Consider the following 20,107-nt stretch of genomic DNA (forward strand, 5'->3'; position numbering starts at 1 on the left):
AGGCAGGGTGGCAATTCCCAGCACATCCTTGTCTTGAGAGCCTCAGGATGAAGATGTAGCTGAAGAGGGTGTTTGCTGGCTTATTGAGTTTTTCCACCAGGTCAGTGAGCTCATGAGAGCACTCCTGCTGACATGAAGGATGGGCAGGTGAAGGAATGGCCATCCTTTCCAGYACACTGCTTGAAGTCGTTTTGGAGTCTCATGAACATCTGCACATRCCTTTGGGGAACACTTAATGTGTCCAGTCCAAAAAATGAGATGCCAGTCTCAGGAAAACATCAATGACCAGCTGGTGAGGGGATGCCATTGTCACCTGAACTGCAGTTAGGTACTAGAAATGGGAGATGATAGACTCGAGTTCTTTCGAGGATCAGGGTCCCTGTGTATAATGTAATTATCTGAATGTTTGAAGTACAGCTTCTTTGCTCCTTTTTTAATAAAAGTGGAAATTTAAATGCAAAACTTCTRTTAAGGCACATTAAGTTTTAAGATATGAATACAACAATCAGCTCATTCAGACTTTGCTTTCTACAGCTTTTCTCACTTAGCCAGATGACATATGCATGCTGTGTTTTAGAACTGAGCTCTGCCCTCATTTACACCAGGAACCCTCATTAAATTTGGCTGAATTCATTAAATTTAACAGGATTGTGTGGTGTAATTAATGTTTTGAGGACAAAGTTTTTCCTTAGCCTTAATGCTTTAACATTATATAGAGCATTCAGATGTATAACGGGCAGAATATAGGGAAGTCAAACACATGACTTGTATGTTTGTTAAATCCAAGCCATAAAGTGACACTGACAATCTTTCCTGCATTTCATAAACAGTTAACAATTTGCATACATCCAGCAGTGATAATATGCTTTTGCATTTAAATTTTAATTATTCTGCAAGTCTACCAGGATGTCACTTGTTTAATGGCCCACTGAGCTTAGAGGTCACCCAGCCCAAGTCTCCTCTAATGGCATTTTTATCTGAGTGAAAGCTTCTACTAATAAGAACATAGCAAACATGCTGAAGTGAGACCTATGTACTAATACACATGAATTAGAATGTAGAGAAATTGGGAGAAACGGGGATTATGTTTTCAGAATGTTTCTTTTTTAATGGTTATTTAACTCTGACCAGGATAATAAATTTTTATTCCCTGCTGATCAGAACATAGATTGTCATTTGCATGTGCAGTATGAGGCACTACTGAATCAGAAAGCTTTTTACTTCAGTTGTAAAGAGGCAAGTGGCTGCAGCATGCTGGAGGATGATGGATCATGCTACTTTCATTTAGCATTGAAACAGACAAATGAACCTCTCTGAAAGGTGACAGTAATTATAACATTTCAGCTAAATGTGTGTGGATCTCTGTTGTGTTTATTATTTTACATATTACTGTAAAAAATTTAGTGGGAATTACAGATAGCTTGGGTTGGAAAGGACCTTTGAAGATCATCTAGTCCAACCCTCTCCCAAGGGTAAGGATACCTTCCACTAAAACAGGCTGCTCTTATCCAGCCTTTGTCAAGAGCACATCCAAGGATGGGGAGTCTCTCTGGCCAAATTATTCCAGTGCCTAGAATAGTATAGATAGAAGAATAGTATTTTCCTKATGCCCAATCTAAAGCCACCCTCTTTTAGTTTAAAACTGTTGCCCCTTGTCCTATCACAGCATGTCCTGGTAAATTGTTCATTGCTCTCAAACTTTGAGAACAATGGTCATCACATACCAGGAGTTTTTATCTCCAGAAACCCCATACCCAAGAAAAGGGACCTATGCTGGAGAAAATACAGGACTAGAATAACTTGAGTACAGTAACATACCTGATCAGCTGTAATAAACAGAAAACTGCAGTGATTTCAACTCAGTTATCAATGTAAACTGAGAATCTGTCCAATTACTGTTGAACTTAGTCTAAAATCCTAGCAGCATTTAAAACAAATGTAAAACCTCATAAAGAATAATGCCAATGTAACTACTTTTAACTTGCTAYTTTAATACTCACTAAAGTTATGTAAATGGTGCCTAAGCCCAGCTGAAGCAGATGGTGCTGAATATTTCATTTTTGAGTTTAGTAGTGGTACCTTAGGAGAAGTCTACCCAAGTGCTGCACCAGTTTAATTCAGATCCAGCTGTGCAACCTAGAGGCCAAGTCAGAAAACAGAAATACCAACTGCTTTAGTATTTTTTTCAGTTCATGTTTTTCAGTGGTACATAACTAGCTGTTGTTTCAGTGTACAAGTATGACCTGTCAAACAGAAATATAATGCAAATATGGAGCAAATTCTGTGTAAGCCATAGGCTTTTGTCTTTTCAGATGACCAGTAACTTTGAAGCAACCTTATCTCTTTGCATGTCTAGACTGCAGAAGTCTTCAAACAACCTGGTTTTTGASGAAAACTATTTGGCCCCTGTACAGTATCTCCAGATGGACAAGCATAAAAATGAGTTATTGGTTACTGAAAAATACAGGTGGGGGCATTTAAAGAGTGAGAATTGATGGATACGGTATTAAAAAATGAAACACAATTGTCCCATGGCAGTAATTAATGACAAGAAACTAGTCCAATTGCTAAACATTAAATCTCAAAACAATAAAACCCCTCTAGGAACAGATGTATATATTGTGTTCATGTACAAGTGGGAGTATCTGTATTGAATCTTTACAATACAGATGAAGGAATAATGTGGGCAGAGTTCTGAAATACACTGATATCACAGCAATATTGTGATTCCAAAAATCTCTATTCTGAGGGACAAAATCACTATATGCTGATACTGTTGCATCACTGAGAACTGCCTTGTGTCCTGAACCTCATTTAATTCCACTCTGTGTGGCCTCACCCGTAGATACCTCTGCCTCAGACGCTGCATGATTTTCCCTGGGACATACGCTGTGCACAATGTTTTTGCTTGATAATAGGAAAGGAGAGGAACTAAGCTGAAATGGGTTGTGTTTCCCTTCCACCTGCAGTGCTCCTTTCTCTACCCAGCAGAATGCCAGAGTGGAGCAGCTTTGCAGAATTCACATTTTAATCTGAAAGATTCAGCAGCAAGACAAAACCAAGGAGGTACAAGAAGACCATTTAGTCCAGTCCCTCCTGCTGTGGGAAACTGATACTGTGCAGGATTGTGCCACTCCCTCATTGTGCTCTCTGGATATGTCCCTGTGCAACTGGGACTTGGACCAGATGGCCTCCAACTCTTCCTCCCAACCTCAGCCATCCTGTGACACTGAATGGTGGTTATTGTGCAGCCTTCTCTGATAGCCATGGACACACAAAGACGTAATACTCAGGAGTCTGATGGGGACAAAAGGAGACACACACAGGAGAAGCAGATGAAGACAGATGCATTCAGAATTTCCATAACACACAGACTGATACGCTGTCAATAACTCTTAGCTGATGAAGTAAGCTCGTGGCTTGCTCATTGACTACTGAAAAACCATCAAGACAGTAGGTTAAATTCAGTTTTTCTTATAAAAGAATCTGGGTAGTTGATTGTATATATACATATATATATATATACACATATAGGCATACAGACATATATATATATTTATATATACACACACGCACATGCAGATATTACAGTGCACTGTAATGGAAAGTAACTGGATAGTAGGGCCTGGACCTGTAGGGCCTGGCTCCAGGTCAGCAGAGTCTTTGCAATGACAGGCCTGTTAGAGATGACAGGTTCTGTAGTAATGCCACTGAATATTCACAATTGAATAGATTTTATTTCACATTTACACATTAGCAAGAGTATATACAATTTAAAAAATCAGCTTTGCTGGAAAGAATTAGTTGGAAATGATTCATCCTAGCTTGAGACACTGAGTATTAAAGCTATCACCCTCTTTGATAGCTACAGCCTCTAGAAGTGCCTGCTTCTTCTGCATACTGCGAGATGACTCCAGTTCATACATAGTAGTCAGGTTGAAGAGGACACTCTCGTGTAGGTAGTGTTTAGGGTCCTGCTGAACCATTCCTTCCAACTGCCGGAGGGAATCCTTCAGTTTTCCCAGGTAAAGAAGACAAACAGCAGCATTGTTGTTAGCCTAGTGAAAAACATATTGTAAATAAATAGTGTTTATAAATACACATGTATATATATATATATATATATATGTATGTATGTATTTACAAGTGATGAGAGAGAAGGAAAAGAAGACGTCTAGCATCTGCAGTTCCAACATATTTATTGTATGCTAAGAATTACTATTCTGCACGTGTCTGCAAAATCAAAATACATTATCAGTTACACAATGCTATCCTTTTCTTATGATTCTCAAGATTTACCCTCTGCCAACAGGACCTGCTGGCTTCTAAAGAGCTGAAACTCTAAAAGACAGACACTAAAATGAAATCTAAATAGTATAGGCCATTAGTCAGTTAATTCTGAAAGCTAGTTGAAAAAAATTTCAGAAACCATGTGAGTCTCTACCTGCAATCATTTTCACACATTTTTAAAAACAATTACTTCACTTTATTCTCTGAAGTGTTTTTCTCTCTAGCTTACACGTCAACAAAAGCAATAGTACGGTATTTGCTTATCACAGAGGCATCTACAGTGGACTTCAAGTAAATCCAGCAGATAGGGCRGTCTAAATACATCATAAATGATAAAGTCAGGTTCCATTTCCTTTACCACATGAAACATGTTTTATGAGTTACTGAAAGATTCCAGCAGTACAAAGTYATATAACATGTTTAGCAGCAGAAACTTCCATATTTTCTGAAAAGTGCAGATAAAGTAAGAACATGGCCTTTTAGAAAAAAAAAAAAAATTCTGTCCATTCAGGAAACCTTACTAATATTGTGTGATTTGTAATACATACTATTTTACAGCCTGAAATATGATGCAATACATGTGCTCCTTAAACACAGTCCCTTCAGTCTGTAAATGGCCTTGGCTCAGATTACTAGGGGTCTGACTTSTTAGGAACACTCTTATATGAAAACATACACTGAAACATGCCAGGTGTAGAAAACCCAAAGGTAAATAAACAGCTCTTTGATCTYCACTTATGACAGGAACCCAAGGCTCTGATATGCAACGTGTTAAAAATGTCATGCTTAAAATTATAATATCCCTTCAATGTTGTGTGAAATCAAGTTAATTTTATACATGTTGGCAGCTGCCATTTCTTTTTCTGACATGCAAGTCTATGCTAAAAGCAGTGAGTGCAAAAAAAAATGCTTTTGCCTTCGCAAAACAAGAGCGTCTCGGAATTTCTACATGCATGCCTAAGTATTYATGCCCTTCATATAGACTGGTTCTTAATTTCCCATCCCATTTTCCATCTTACCCTTAAATGTACTGAAAACCCTTTGGCACACATGSCACATCCAATTTTTCTATAGAGCTCTGAGCATACTCTGGGTACTAATTAAATCCATGCATGAARTATTATGAGAATAATTTATGTGTTCATTTTATATGTAGCAATTTGAAGATTTACCACAGCATTTGATGGGTCGATCCTTAAAATTTCTGTGAAAAATCGATGAGCTTCTGCAAAATTATTCTGACCAAGGTGGAGAAATGCTCTRGAAAGTAAGTGACATAAATGAGTTCTCCTCAAAATCCCAAGGTAATAATACATTTAAAAAAGAATGGACACCATTTTTTATTTTTCCTGTTACAGATATGAGACTTTCTGACATTTGTTCTTCACAGTGTGAAGGAGACACTGATTTACAGACAAATGGAATGACAACTTCGATCATTCAGCTATAATATTTTCTGCCTACCAAATAATTTAAATGAAGATACTCTCTTCCTAGAATTATTTCTCTTCATGAAATTAGCCATATCATTTTCAGAGCACTTTTGAATAGTATCCTAAATATATTAAGCTAATGTGCTAACCATTGCAAAGTGTGTCCCGCATCACAGAGCTTGATTTACTACAGCGTATTCAAGCATCCTCCAAAGCTACTGGGTGGTACTTTCCTGGCAGATCTGACTGTAGGGTAACTGCCCAAAATAACTTCTCCTCTCCTAAGAGTTATTTATGCAAAAGTATATTGAAAAACACAGTGAAAATATGCAGTGCCTGGAAGAATGAGAAAAAGCTTTGTAAAATCAACTGAAGGATTGAAGATACAATGCAGGATAACTGTACCAAGTTACAGAGATCTCCTGAGTCTGTATGCCATTCAATCTTACTTATGACAGATGAAGTCACATAAAAGAGAGAAAGAGAACAGGATTTTCTCAAGGGTAGTTTAATGATCACCTTGCATACTTTGTAAAACTACATTTTAAGAAGTTTTATTTAGGTATGAAATTATCTACCTGTTCATTAAAACCATAATTTGGCTCTGTAGTCCCTCCAATTTGTGAGTCACTTTCTCAACGTCTTGAAAGTATTTTTCTGCAGTTTTTATATCTCCAATCTAGACAGAAAAACCATAAGTACGTTACCACAGTAAGAAGGAAAAGAGATACATCTTGATTATATCTTGTAAGGACACAAAAACATATATAACAAATCCATTATCACTCTTTTCACATCAAGGTGAGTGGGTAACACCTGTTACCAAACAATGTATCTGAAGAGCCCCATTAAGGTAATGAAAAGCACCCCAAAAGCATGTGCAGTTTGCCTAAGGCAGTTTCTCAGTGACTGTAGGGCAGGGAGGCCCYACATCCTCCTTTGGTTCTTTTGTTGTAACTAACTCCACAGTTCAAAAAAGGAGCTGAAAATGAGAGAGGGTCAGAGTTACTTGGGTCAATGTTACTTCACAGGAAGGGAAAACAGACACCAGTGGCCTCGTAGTTGGCAYAGGACCCATACCTGGCTAACCCACAGCCTCTGGATCATAGCCAGGGGCCACAGGGTGTCTTCAGTGTATCACACCACATGTCAGAAAAAAAACTCCAGTGCAATGGGCCACTGAGGATATTGGGAAGATGGTCCATTTGCAGATTAAGATGCACCAATGAGTGTGTCCAGCAGGATGAAGGAATGAGAGATTTGAAAGCTGGCATAAAGAAGTACAGATTAAATGGGGTGGGGTGGAATGGGGAAGGGGTTTTCACCCRAAGATAGACCACAAACATTGCTCTTTGAGATTAAAAAAAATACCTGAGGGAGGCCACTTATTTGGAAAATAAGTTAGCAGTGTATTTTTCAGGCTGGAGAGATGGAAGAAGACTTACTGCTGGGTAAAATAAATCTATCAGAATCTGTCAAAAGGAGTAAAATTAAACTAGTTCAGAAGCATAAAGCCATGGAAACCAGGCAGTTCTCAGGTGAGGAGATTCAAGGAGCCCTCAAGCGACCACTCATTTGTTTAAGAACAGGACAACACYATGAAAAATTTTTGTGACAAATGAGTTCAAGTTTTCTTAAAGCTCTCAGATGGTGGGTATTACACATCTGAGTCTTACTAGGAAACTTACTCCAGAACTCTTAAATTGCCCTAGTATTAGAAAATACATTCTATCTTATTGCACTTTATACATCAACTTTTTGTCCTGTCAATACTGGTCAGGGAGAATGTACAACTCCTCTTTTTTACAGTCTTTTGCATACTTGAAAACTTTTTCTTCCCCTTCTGGAATGAGAATCAATTTTCAGGCAAATCAGTATTTACCCCTTTCTCATAGATAATGCTTTCTGGATTCTCTACACTCTCTCCTGTTACTTCACATCCCCTCTGAATGCCCACGTAAGAGGTCCCAACAATCCAAGTCATCTCTCACCAGCAGTGAGAAGCAGGAATCACTTTCTGTTTCACATGTGAATATGAATTTTGCTTTTATGCAAAGTATCTGGAAGTCCAGTTTGTTTACCCTTGTATAGTTTTCTTACCCTCACCCTATCTCCTTTCTACAGAACGGTGCCTTGTTGCTTTCCCATTTTTTATTTGTGTATTACTTCCAGTCTTTGGTAGCATTTTGTCTTTGCTGTTTGAATCACAGCCAATTTAACATTTCAGTTTCTCAACTTGTCAAGATTATTTTGCATTCTGATCTTGCCCTTCATGGTGTCTGTACCACTCCCAGCTTGGCATCATCTGTACATTTTACAATCATGTTTCACATTTTATCATACAAGTACCTAACCAAAAATACAAACACTACAAACCCTGAAGACATCCTTGTGGAAAAGATCATCTAGCAAGTCCTTCTAGTCATCAGAAAATGACTTTCCAATGGCACATTTCAGAGACAGCAAACATCCATCTGATGGCTTCATCCAGATTTCTTCCCAATTTCCTTATGGGAGTATGACAGTGGCAGTACCCAAAGCCCTACTAACACCAGTAATACAACAGTATAACTAATATAACCACAAAAGATGTAAATGACCAAGAAAACAATTATATTTAACTAGAGGATAATGCTGGCAAAGTGTAAATGAATCTGTCCTGGAGTATTTTTAGTCTGCAAATTAGAAGGAATCCCTTAACCATGAGAATAATCAATTTCTAAAGCAAGCTATGAGTCTGCTCTCCTGGGAGCTTGATGAGTCCAAATCGAATATGTTTTGATACTAATCACACATTATTTGTGATCATGAATAGTTCTGATTTCTTAGCAGCATYTTGTATCTTCTCAGCAAACATGCAAATTCTTAAATCTCATTTTTCCAGTGGAGAGGAAACAGTTTACTTTTAAAAATTTTTTGGTGGGGAAGACCATTTAAAAGAAAGAATTACTTTTAATTCGTCATTAACATAATTCAACCAATTTAAAGTGGTCTTTATCACTTAATTTTCTTTAACTTAGTTCAGAAAGTATGACTTAAGTATCTAATAATAATTAGCACATCAAATAAAAATGAAGATTCTACTGTTAAACTAAAATAGTMATTTCCTCTAGCAAGGAGTCTCCARTMTGCTATGTGCTTAACTTTGTTGTCTGTCTGGAAACCAAGATTATTTTTCCTAAGTACTTCTCGAAATTTTTTATTGCTTTTAACTCTAATTTGCAGCAATCTATGGAAGAGGGTAAGGCCAGGAAGCTTTCTAAATTCTTCAATTTACTTATTCAAATGACAATTTTGGATAGGTTGGCCAGTGAGCACTACACAATATAATCCTAGAGACTAAAATATATTCACTGTTTCTCCATTTCATGTGAATTTCTRTTTTACAGGTCAGGTGACTGCTGACAGAATTACAGTCCTTGCGAAAATTTCTTTGTGATAGCCTCTGTCTTTTCCTCCATTCTGCACTTCCCTCATTCTCATTTCCCACTTTCTAAGGCAACAGCCAAACACCATACATCAATTCTAGACTTCCTTATGCTCCACTCACATGTGAAGTTAAAGGAGGTATGTTAGCTCAATTTAATTTAAAAACATAAATCACCCATAAAGGAAAGTTTTACAATGTTGCAAAGGGTTGCATTTTTTTTTTCCACTAAACTCCTGAATTACACTTTATTCTACATTATTGCTTTGTTTCATATGTGTGATGTCTSCTGTCAAACAGTATCTGTGACTGATACACAGCTGGAATCTGGCTGCCATATGCCTGTCTTGGTAAATATTCAAAGTTAGCAGCACAGTCTTAGGTTATTTGGGAATTACTACTTGTTTTTGAGAAGTTGTGATATTTGAATACAACAAAATTGCCTTCCCATTTTACCTGCAAGACATTTTATTTTTTTTCCAGAATGCCTTGTCAACAGTGCACACATACTACAGAGAGATCTTACCAAAATGATGATGCCCAGGACTGCAACACCTTTATCCTTCTTTAATTTGAGCTTCTTGCACACTGCCTGTTTCTCTTAATTTATCAAAATCATGCATCTGTTGCACCAGCACCCCCCGGACGAGCTGAAGATTTTGTCACACAAAAAGACAAGCCAAGCAATAAAACCTTATCTCCATAAGATATTAGAAGAAAAGAAAGCATTTGCATTTAGCAATGATTCTTTTTAACTTCCATCTACGTCACATGATAATACCAAGGACTCCTCATATCCCCTTTTGCTATGTCCAGATCTGACAGTAAGACCCCTAAGCACTGAACGCCTGTTGTGACAGCCAGCATTGTGTGATTTCAAATGACTCTGTAARTTATAGGAGATGCTGCCCTCATGGGAGTGAAAATTTGTCTGTAGCAAATGGAGCAACAAACAGACTTCAGGTGTGGTATCAGGGCAGAACTCTTGTCAGCAAGGCAGTGCCAGTAACACACCCAGTCATTTTCCCAGTAAGACCAGAACTATTAATAACTTATATTTCCTTTAGCATTTTGCGTATTTAAAGCACCATTCTTTAATATGCGTAATTACTATGTTCCCTATTTAGGTAATAATTAATGCATGCAGCCAATATCATAAAATTGCTCCATAGTGATGGAGATCCACTTTAAAGTAGAACTTTTAAAGAAGGACATGTCTACCAAACTGTGAAACCATGCTCCTGCTGCGAACTGAAAATCTGTAATTGAATKTGAATCATTCTATGATTTCAAGGAAACAATATTAATAATTACCTATTTAGAGCAAATTACTTTATTTCAATATAATTTTATAACAGGAATATCACACATAAGATCATTTGTAAATACCTGACGATTCAATAATTAGATTTATCATTAATAATATAAGTAAGTAGATAAGAGAGGAAAAGTTTGATATATCAGTATCAGAAATATGAAAGAACTGCAAAGAATTTGTGAGATACTAAAAATTTAAACAATCAGATAGCTCTTTAGATGCATCATTTTATGACAAACAAAAAGACATCTATTCTATTTTTACTTATCCTTCAATACAGTTACATGGACATTTATTATACTTGTACCATCCTGKTTTTTTTTGTAATGTGCTCTCCCCTGTCTTCTCAGGGATACAATCTGGACAAAAGAAGGACACGCTCAATCTTTTTCTAGATGAAGATGGCCGTTGTACAGTGTCACTGAGAGTTGTAATATRGTCTGAGACTGTGATACACGAGATTTTTAGTGAAATTCTGGTTCCCTGGGAGCTTTACCATTAGTTTCAGGGAAAGCAGAATATCACTTTTTGATTAAACTTCTAGCATAACCTTCTACAACATGTTCTATGTTTGCTAATGTAGTTTTAATACTATAGGTGCTTCACATTTCCTTATTTTATCTAACATGACATTGTAGGAGGATTTTTGTTTTGACCTCTACAACTTGACATGTGCTCTACAAAAATAACTATTGTTTTAAATGCAACAGTTATTCTCTACGTAGCTATCAACAGCAGTATTACCTAGCAAATTTAGAATGAAATGCATACCTGAAGGAAAATCCTTCCAATTCCACTSAGCAACTGAGGCTCTTGCTGTGGGTAATATTTGATGACGGTGTGGTAAGCATCTACAGCCAGCACATAGTCCTAAGGGTAAAAAGCACACAATCAGGTATATAAGCTCAGAATACCTCAACCTTTGTGTCACCTTCTTTGTAAAGATACATTCCAACAGAATTAAAGTATTTGCAACTTGTCATTGAGACAATTTCTATCAATCACTGTAAGCACTAGAGGCTGACTRCATTGGTCTTTTCTCAGTTAAACTGGAACTGCATACACAGGGGATCTTTTTTTCTTTTTATAACTGGATCACATTCGTTTTGTAACTAAATGCCACAAACTAAAACTCTGAACATTTACTCCTCATCTTAGATTATGGTGTAGGACAAAAGTCAAGYACCTTCTGTGTGACTGGGGGTATATGTACTTGAGAAGTGTCTCATGTTTAAGTATGTGTATAATTTACTTGGTTTTACAGACTATATTCCAAAGCTTTGTGAAGTGCCTGTGCACATGCTCTTGTGAAAAACATCATGTGACAGAAAATGCAATTCCTGCATTTTCAGATGACAAACTAGCACTAATACCAAGGGAAATAAGATGTTTTCCCTTCCTCCATCCAAACTGTCTGGCTTTTTAGTGCATTAAAGCCAGTAATCTAAACAGAAAATGGATTTGTACTAAGTAAGTAGAGGGCTGATTCTGATTTCCAGAAAGCTTTGCAAGTGACACCATGAAGGCCACACTAGCAGGGGGTAGATCTGATCTGCCTGCTCAAGATGGAGTGCCAGTGTACCCTCCAGCTAAGAACCAGTGACAGAAGATTAAACAAAACCATGGTCCCCTTTCCCACTGGAAGGAAATGCCCATGTGACTGGCTCCTGCAGTTCAGCTGCTTCATGGTTGAACTGCATTAATTCAATGACCTGAATTCATGAGCAGGACATGACTTTCAGAGGCTGGCGTAGCTGTTTTGCCAGGCAGAGGTGAGAGACACTGCCCGTGTTCTGTGCTGACTGAAGACAGGCTGTTGCTGTAGGAATATCCACAAACCCAGGGCTGTGCCAGCCTCAGCTGCCACAGYTTGGAGAAACAGGAGCAGAGAGAATGCCTGCCTTCCCTTACAAGGGCCAGGCCAAGCAAAGGCTGAGGACTCTGTGCTGTAACACTTTGGTGCTTCCAAACAGTCCTGCCCTTCAACTTAATACAAGAATTGTGGTGGACATTACAAAGCAAAAGACAACAGAGAATAATCTTTCAAAACTACACAGACATCTTGGGATCCTCTCTGCCCTACCATTTTTCTTGGTCAAATTATAGTASTCAAATAACTTGTCCCTAATGTGATCACAGCTGGTTGTTTTATTTCATCTCCTGCTTCTTCCTCCAGTCTGAGGAAGCAATGTTCCCTAGGTGTAATGAATTTCTCTTCCTGAGGATGCACTTACAAGGAGTAAACTCTGCATCTGGCTCTGAAGTCCTCAGCACAGGAGATACATGAACTTGTGGGAGCATGTCCAGAGGAGGGCAACAAAAACGGTCACAGAGCTGGAACACCTCTGAAGAAGAAAGGCTGAGAGAGCTGGAGAAGAGAAAGCTCTGGGGAGACCCCACTATAGCTTTTCAGTACCTGAAATGGGCTTATATATCAAGGCCTGTTGTGATAGGACAAGGGGTAATGGTCTTACACTAAAAAAGGGTTGATTTAGACTAGATATAAGGAATAAATTTTTTATAATGAGGGCAATGAAACACTGGACAAACTGCCCAAAGGGTGGATGCTCCATCCCTGGAAACATTCCAGCTCAGACTGGTTGGTGCTCCAAACAATCCAATCCAGTTCAAGATGTCCCAGTGCACAGGACAGGTAGGCTGGACTAGATGACCTTTAAAAGTCTGTTCTGACCCAAAYCATTTTATTTGAAGCACATTAATTGTTTCATACAAACAAGAAGTCAAGAAAAATCTTTGGAGTCTGATCTGTATATGAGGGAAATTACCGTCCTGTAATAGCAGGAGATGAGTTAAACAGGCCATGAAGCCCTCTGTAGGACGTTTCCTTTGCAAACAACTTGTATATTGTGGGTATAATGATTAATTCTGAACAAATAATTATTATTATTTAGAGTTTATTCCAATTCTTATGTGCCATGACTAGTTCACACTTATTATTGGTAATGAAAAGGGTTCAGAGAAAAACCAACATGCCATATACACAAATACATTTATTTAAATTCTGGTGTATTTAGCATTCAGGATTCAAATGTGATGAAATTAAAGCAACCACAATTTTCCACAAATTTATGAATTAGGAAAACTCAATTTTCATTGTAACAGCTCTCRGTAAAGGACTTAATTGATCATGGAGTACCACTGTGTTAGGCTAGCACAAAAACTTTGCAATAGGGACCCTTCGATCTATCTCTTCAGAGGAACCCCAGCCATCCATGTTGTACCTATTAATTCTTCTAAGAGTGTAATCTGTTAAATCTGAAGGATTGTCTATGACTGATTTTTATCCCTTCAAGCATCAAATATAGTCACTAGAGAAATAATTTCCTTGTATCAAATTCTCAGTGTCTTCCATTCTGTAGTCTAAAGCTGCTCCTTACTCAGTGCTCACTCTTGTGCACACTCTAAGGCTCTGGCTACACAAAAAAGACATGCAGCCCAACCATGAGGGATTGGGGCTCTGCAGTTACATCCCCAAACTGATGCAGAAACAAGTCCCAGGAGACCATGCAGCAAGTTGATAGAAAAGTGCTTCTGCCAGCTTCGTTTACAGCTTGGCATGAATGGATTGCAGAAAAGCCTCAGCCACAAGAAGCTGTAGGTGTGGGCAGTGTTTGCACAATCACAGCAGCACAGACTCCCTTGTGCCCATAGCAGCCGGCCATGGTAGCTCTAAGCCAAGTCTTAGAGCCCATGCTGCAGGAGCTTCATGGATTTGGCCTTGTCAGGCAAAGAAACCCTTCTCCTCTTCTGCACTCCTTATCTCCAGCACCATATGCATTACAACYCGGAGTACATAAACACTGAGAGGTCCTGAAATATGTGAGCAGAGAACATTACAGAGTCTATGCACTGTATTGGTGGACACTGTACCCTGTTTCTATATAACAGTACAGCACATCACATCTGTGCTTACCCACCCCATCTATCACAGGAATGGGACCCATTTCTTTCAGGAGATGACAAGAGACTAAATTATATATGTCCAAAGGCACCCCTAACTGTTGGCAAGGAGGCTTCACGATGAAACTGTGAAACATCATCATATCTAGGCTCACTTCTAAATACAACGTCATTTTGTAACTTAACCATGGATTCCACAGTGAAATTACTTCTCCCCATGCTATCATGAAAGCATTAGGAGATTTCTTGAATATCCTACATGTGATACAGGATGATACCATTGTATGATACAGGATGATATCATTGTATCATTGTGGTGMGTTATAGAGGCATCTTATCTGACAGTATCTTCTGATGGAGTACATTGTAAAAYAGATGAAACTTGGTCTCACTAAAGACTGTTGTCATTCAGTTTTGATAATGCAACATAATACAACAAAGATTGTCTGATGGAATGATAAATACACACTGCCTCTGAGGGGTGAAGTCTTGATTGATACAAGGTGTGGTCATGAGGAGTAAATTATATGTTAGCCAGTAAAAACCCCAGTGACTACAGTTTATAATCTTAAGCCTCAGAGATGGGGCTGACATATTGTCATGGTCTTTAATTTCAAAAGATTAAGAGACTTCCAGTTTTCCACACCTTTGTAAAAAAATCACAAAAGGACTGAAGTTACACTATTCATGATATGAATGAAAATTGACCTATTGTTTTATAACTGAATACCTATTTTATTATGAGAATTTGGGGCTAACATATGCTAATCCAAAATAGTTCTAGTAAGCCACTGGACCTACTTGCACAAAAATGGCGGCTGGGATATGTTTTTTCCTTTAATGCACCACAGTATAATTGTACTTCCTTTCATGCTCACTGCATTACACATTTTCATGTTTCTCTCATCACTACCTCAAGTACTTAATTAGAAATAAGCATAAGTGACAATGATGTGAGTACAGAGAATAACTTCAAGAAATCTTACACTAAAAATCTTAGTTATATGAAGTGTATAGTTCACAAATACTTTGTTTTGAGGAGAGAGGACAGTGATAACATCCTTCCTCTCTATCTAGTGTAGCTGTAGAAGCAGAGATTCACAGTGTTATGAATTCAGAGAGCTGTACTGCAGCACACATGCAAAAGACATGATGATTCATGCAGTCTTTCTCCTTTAAATCACAGAGGAACCAAAGTCCTCAGGCATCAGTCCCTTGTGTCAGTAGCACAAGCTGTTACCTCCTTCTTGGTACAGTTTTAATTGTATTATACCCAGATTAAAATAAATTCCAATGCTTTTGTTTTACAAAGGGCAAGTTCTACAAAAGCTAACACAACAATGAAGAAAACTAAAAAGCACAAAATGTGCTTTTAATTAGAGTGCATTTGTAATATAGATGGAAAATACTTAAGTGTTTATTCCTTAGAGAGATGAAAGTCTGGTAAGATAATGTCAAAAGCGATTTTAGCTCAGATGAAAAGAACTTAAGAAGTTTTTAAGACACTTCTATGGTAATTTAGTAAAGTGACAGGCATTTTGCATATAGACTTTTGAAATGAAGCAATGCACAACATCAGTTGCATGTTAAATTAATATTCCTCTCATGCTGCTGCATTCAGGATATGCTTTCATAGTGACTTAAGCATTCAGGATATGCTTCAATAGTGACTTAAGCCCACAGTTCTTGTAAATGGAAGTTTACAGTGAGAAGTTACAAGGTCTCCCCTTCCCTTCTTGCTGTGTTTCCACRTCTTTCCTAAAGTTGCCCCTTGTTCACAGGAAATGGGAAATCTGTTTGGTATCAGCTGATATGATTGAGATCCACCATTTCTTTGTCATTTGGTTAGGTCCAACTGTGGTGCACAGAAGGAAGGTAGAATCATAAAGAAAAGTTATACAAAGAAAAGGGGATGAACAGAAAATTATATTAAGACTGCCTTAAATTGCTACCAAACTTCACTGGTCACTGGGATAAAGGGACWCAGCAGGCAGAATTCAGTACCTAGTCCTGAATATGACACAGATAGTCCCAGGGTGTAGGAGACATGACTGATTTCCTGGTCCATTACAGGTTTCCTGCACAAGTGTGGGTTAATCACTTTGCGCTTCACACACTACCTCCAAAATAATATACCCCTCCATCTTAATAATTTAAGGAGATGTTTAACTATGAAACAAATGAGGCCATATTTAAAAAGGCAAAAATTATTGTTCTACATAAACAGAATTCTTTGATTCCGGTAAGTAATGCAAAAAAAGATATGACATGAAAAAAAAAAAAAACTAATTAAGAGTTGAGGACAACTAAAATAGATTTAAATAGTTATAAGGCCAACATCTAATCAAAGTGGGTTTTCTTAATTTTCAAGTGTCAATCCTGACAAGATTGTTCCCTGTTAGTTACTACTGTCGATTTTTGGCCAAAGAAAGAGTTCAGTAAGAAAAAGATAAGAAGTTTGGGTTTTTTTCATATCAAAGGAATATAATTTTACTTTAATAAATTATTATTATTATTGTTAATCTACTACTTCCACAAGGTATTCCATCACCTAACAGTACCTGGGGATCAGGCATAATGTTGCAATATTGTAAATGGTCACTAGATGGCAATAGATAGCATTGATGGAGAATAAAATCAGGTTTTTTTCTTAAATTACATACACTTGAAACACTCGAATAAAAACAAATGCAGTTCTTAAAGTATATGACACAACAGCAAAAAAAAAAAAGGTGCAACCATGCTAAATTAATATATAATTGTTAATGGAAGAACTTACAAAAGCGTGTTTAAAACTCATTTGAATAGATTCATGCTGAATACTCTRGAAGGCAGAGAAGATGACTACAGTACTGCCACGTGCTAGAATGGTCTGGGGATATTATGGAAGTAATTAGGCATTAACATGCAATTGTGGGTAATCCGGAAGTTATTGTGAACCACAGATTTCTAATTTAACAGATGTGAGATAGGCCCTAAATAACACTGGTCTTTAGAAGTATGTGAGCTCCAGTATTTCTGAAATATCATTTCCAAAAATATGATAATTGGTATTCACACATATATTTCTATTACTCAAAGAAAATACCACTAACAAGACCAAATCAGAGGAAGGTGAGGACTGTGCAAGCATGTAGATTTGTGTGTACATGAGAAAAACAACACCACATGAATTAAAAACAATTCACAGCAAAAAGTAAAGTGAATTTCTTGAAAATACATATACCAGCATTTTCTTATTTAAACATTCTATTTTGAGATGGAAACTCATGCTTTTCTTCACTTGTTTACTGAAAAACAAAATCTTTAAAAAATGAACCTTTGTCATGTACCTACTTCAAAAGACAAATGCTTAGTAACTCTTAAAAATACCCTAAGTGTTAATGAACAATTATTTCTATTCAAGAAAGTAATGTTCTTATTGCAATAATTATAAAAACAAATGTATGTTTCTCCTAATTCTCATACTAAGGATATTCCATTTCTTGTAAAGCTGAAGAGCTGTCTCCTATATTAGAAAAACAAACAAATGAAACAAACAAAGAAAACCCCAYACTTTTTTGAGGTATTGTAATATTAAGAACAGAGCCTTGTTTGGGAAGCAGCTCAGTAAACATCAGAGGATCACATGTGGCATGACTTTGGGCAATCCAAGTGCAGGGAGCCAGGAGTGCAAATCTTGGCCTGTGAAGATTCTACTGCTGACAGCCCTGCTCCGAGGCTGTTGCTGCTAATTGATTTGTAAAGTACAGTTAAGCTCAGGACAACAGCAGTTTGCCGCAAGAATAGCGCCAGCCCTGTTTCCCTGACCACAACGTGATCAGCAGAAGTTGTTTTATTTCTACTTCCTGAATTCAAGGCGAAGCTAAGAGTGTTGCACCAAATGGAGTACAATTGGTTAAAAAAAGTAAAGAGAAATCAAAGGGAAAAACCCCTTAGTGAAAGACAGCCACTTTTGCTTTCATTGCTTTCTCTTCCACCCCTACCCACTAGTGAGGATTTAAACTTGAAAGAAGACATATTACAACTGAGATCGGTTGACAAGGATGTATTTAGATGTTCTGGATCTCCATCAGATACAAAAGCTACAGTGTTATTAATCCGCACAAACAGAGCAACATTCCTAGTGCACAGTTTGAAAAAGGCAGAGCACGTAATTGCTTTTAATTAGAGCATTTAGTTAAGTGTTTGAAAAATTCAATTTAAAAATGCAAATTTGGTATTGTTATTGCATGTTCTCTAGGATGATTTGGGGAGAAATAAGTACAGATATGTTCCCAAAGAACATTACTGCAAATAGCTATCTATTAAATWAGACATTATTAAGCCTAATTAATCCTTCACTAAGCAAAACCTTCATGTACTGTCAGGTAGTTTTCCCTTATCTCTGCACCAGTAATTCACTTGCACTTCCTCTGACATTCTATTCTGGAATATACGGTACCTCTGCAGTTCTGCCACCCACGTACCTTCATCATTAGCAGACAGTTTGCCATGGAGTACATCACCCGGCCCAGACGTGACCTCCACAGCTGAACAGAGGCTGCAAAATAAGAGCAGCTTGTGAATTTGCACAAATAAATTAGAGGTTCTTTCTTGCCATCAATTATTGGCCCTATGAATTACGATTTTGAAAGGTCCCCCTCGTTAACACCACTGGATTTTAGCCTAGAATTGTTAATCCTCAGCCATGCTGCASCATCAGAGAATTCTGCATCTCTCCAAGGGAATTGCTCAAGCAGCTCTGGGTACCATACACAAGGCAATAACACAGAGCAATAGACAGACACTCAGCTCTCAGCTCAGGCCAAATATTAAACACCAAAACAAGCCACACATTTTCCAACATCAGAACAAAAGGTGCATAAAAAGGATTCAAGTGATAATGAGCATCCGTTTAAAAACATGTAATCTACAGCATTAAATGTGATAAATTAAAAAATCAAACATAGCTAGAATGTCATTTCAGAGCCAAAACATGCAGAGTGAGAAATGTCTGAGTCTGGGACTGTTTGTGCTTGCCTCTGGCTGAGAGATATGCTGGAAAAAATCTGCCAAGCTTGTCTGCTTTCCCTATGCTCTTGGAGCTCACAGGCATTAAAAGCTGCAGCAGATTTCTCCCTCTTGCTTTGCAGACAGATTTCTGATGTTGTAAGAGAACAGCTCACATAGACCCTTATTTTCTCTCATGTTACAGTATCACAGATCAATGCTAGAAATATTCCTCTAATCCTCAAAAATAAACATTAGAACTATTCGTTTAGTACATTTAAAAAATACACGTATCTCAGTCAATCAGTTGTCAAGGTCACAGTAATGATTTGAAAGGGAGTGGGGGGAAGGGAGAAGAGGCTATTTCAATGAAATTGTGATAACTGAGACCACTCATTTGTATCATTAATGTAGTCTCTGATGAAAGCATGGCAGATTACACAGATATTTCTTTCAGCACACAAAAATGTCATTACAAATAAGAAGAGCTTGGTGAAATGCCTACTCCYCTCCCTAAAAAGGAAAACTCCTTCAATCTTCTTGAACAATAAAACAAAAAAAAAAACCCCAGCTCATGAATATTCTCAAATTATCTTTGTCAAAAGAGGGTTATAATGTAGGGTCCAAGACTGAACCTAGTATTTCATCCACTGTACCTGACAATCACTAATTACTCCTAGCTTTTGTTCTAGAAAWTCCCCCTTGACCACACATCCCTACTGCTAC

At 37.6% G+C, this 20,107-nt stretch overlaps 1 protein-coding gene across 2 annotated transcripts in view; it reads right to left on the reverse strand.

Moving 5' to 3' along the window:
• Positions 1-3,636: 3,636 nt before the first annotated feature.
• The window catches only part of TRAPPC12 (trafficking protein particle complex subunit 12), a 49,174-nt gene continuing 32,703 nt past the window's right edge, over positions 3,637-20,107 (reverse strand). The window contains exons 8-12 of one of the 2 annotated variants that reach the window (XM_057371780.1): positions 18,859-18,932; positions 11,240-11,338; positions 6,302-6,402; positions 5,463-5,550; positions 3,637-4,058 (exon numbers count right to left, since the gene is read on the reverse strand). In XM_057371780.1, the coding sequence (XP_057227763.1) occupies positions 3,816-4,058; positions 5,463-5,550; positions 6,302-6,402; positions 11,240-11,338; positions 18,859-18,932 (605 nt within the window). In that variant the 3' untranslated portion in view covers positions 3,637-3,815. The remainder of the gene's footprint in view (positions 4,059-5,462; positions 5,551-6,301; positions 6,403-11,239; positions 11,339-18,858; positions 18,933-20,107) is intronic. The other variant, XM_057371790.1, reaches the window with a different exon arrangement.

Source organism: Malurus melanocephalus, unplaced genomic scaffold (assembly GCF_030028575.1).
Source record: "Malurus melanocephalus ecotype Western Australia unplaced genomic scaffold, MMel_1.1 scaffold_6, whole genome shotgun sequence".
In the NCBI taxonomy this organism is placed as follows: Eukaryota; Metazoa; Chordata; class Aves; order Passeriformes; family Maluridae; genus Malurus; species Malurus melanocephalus.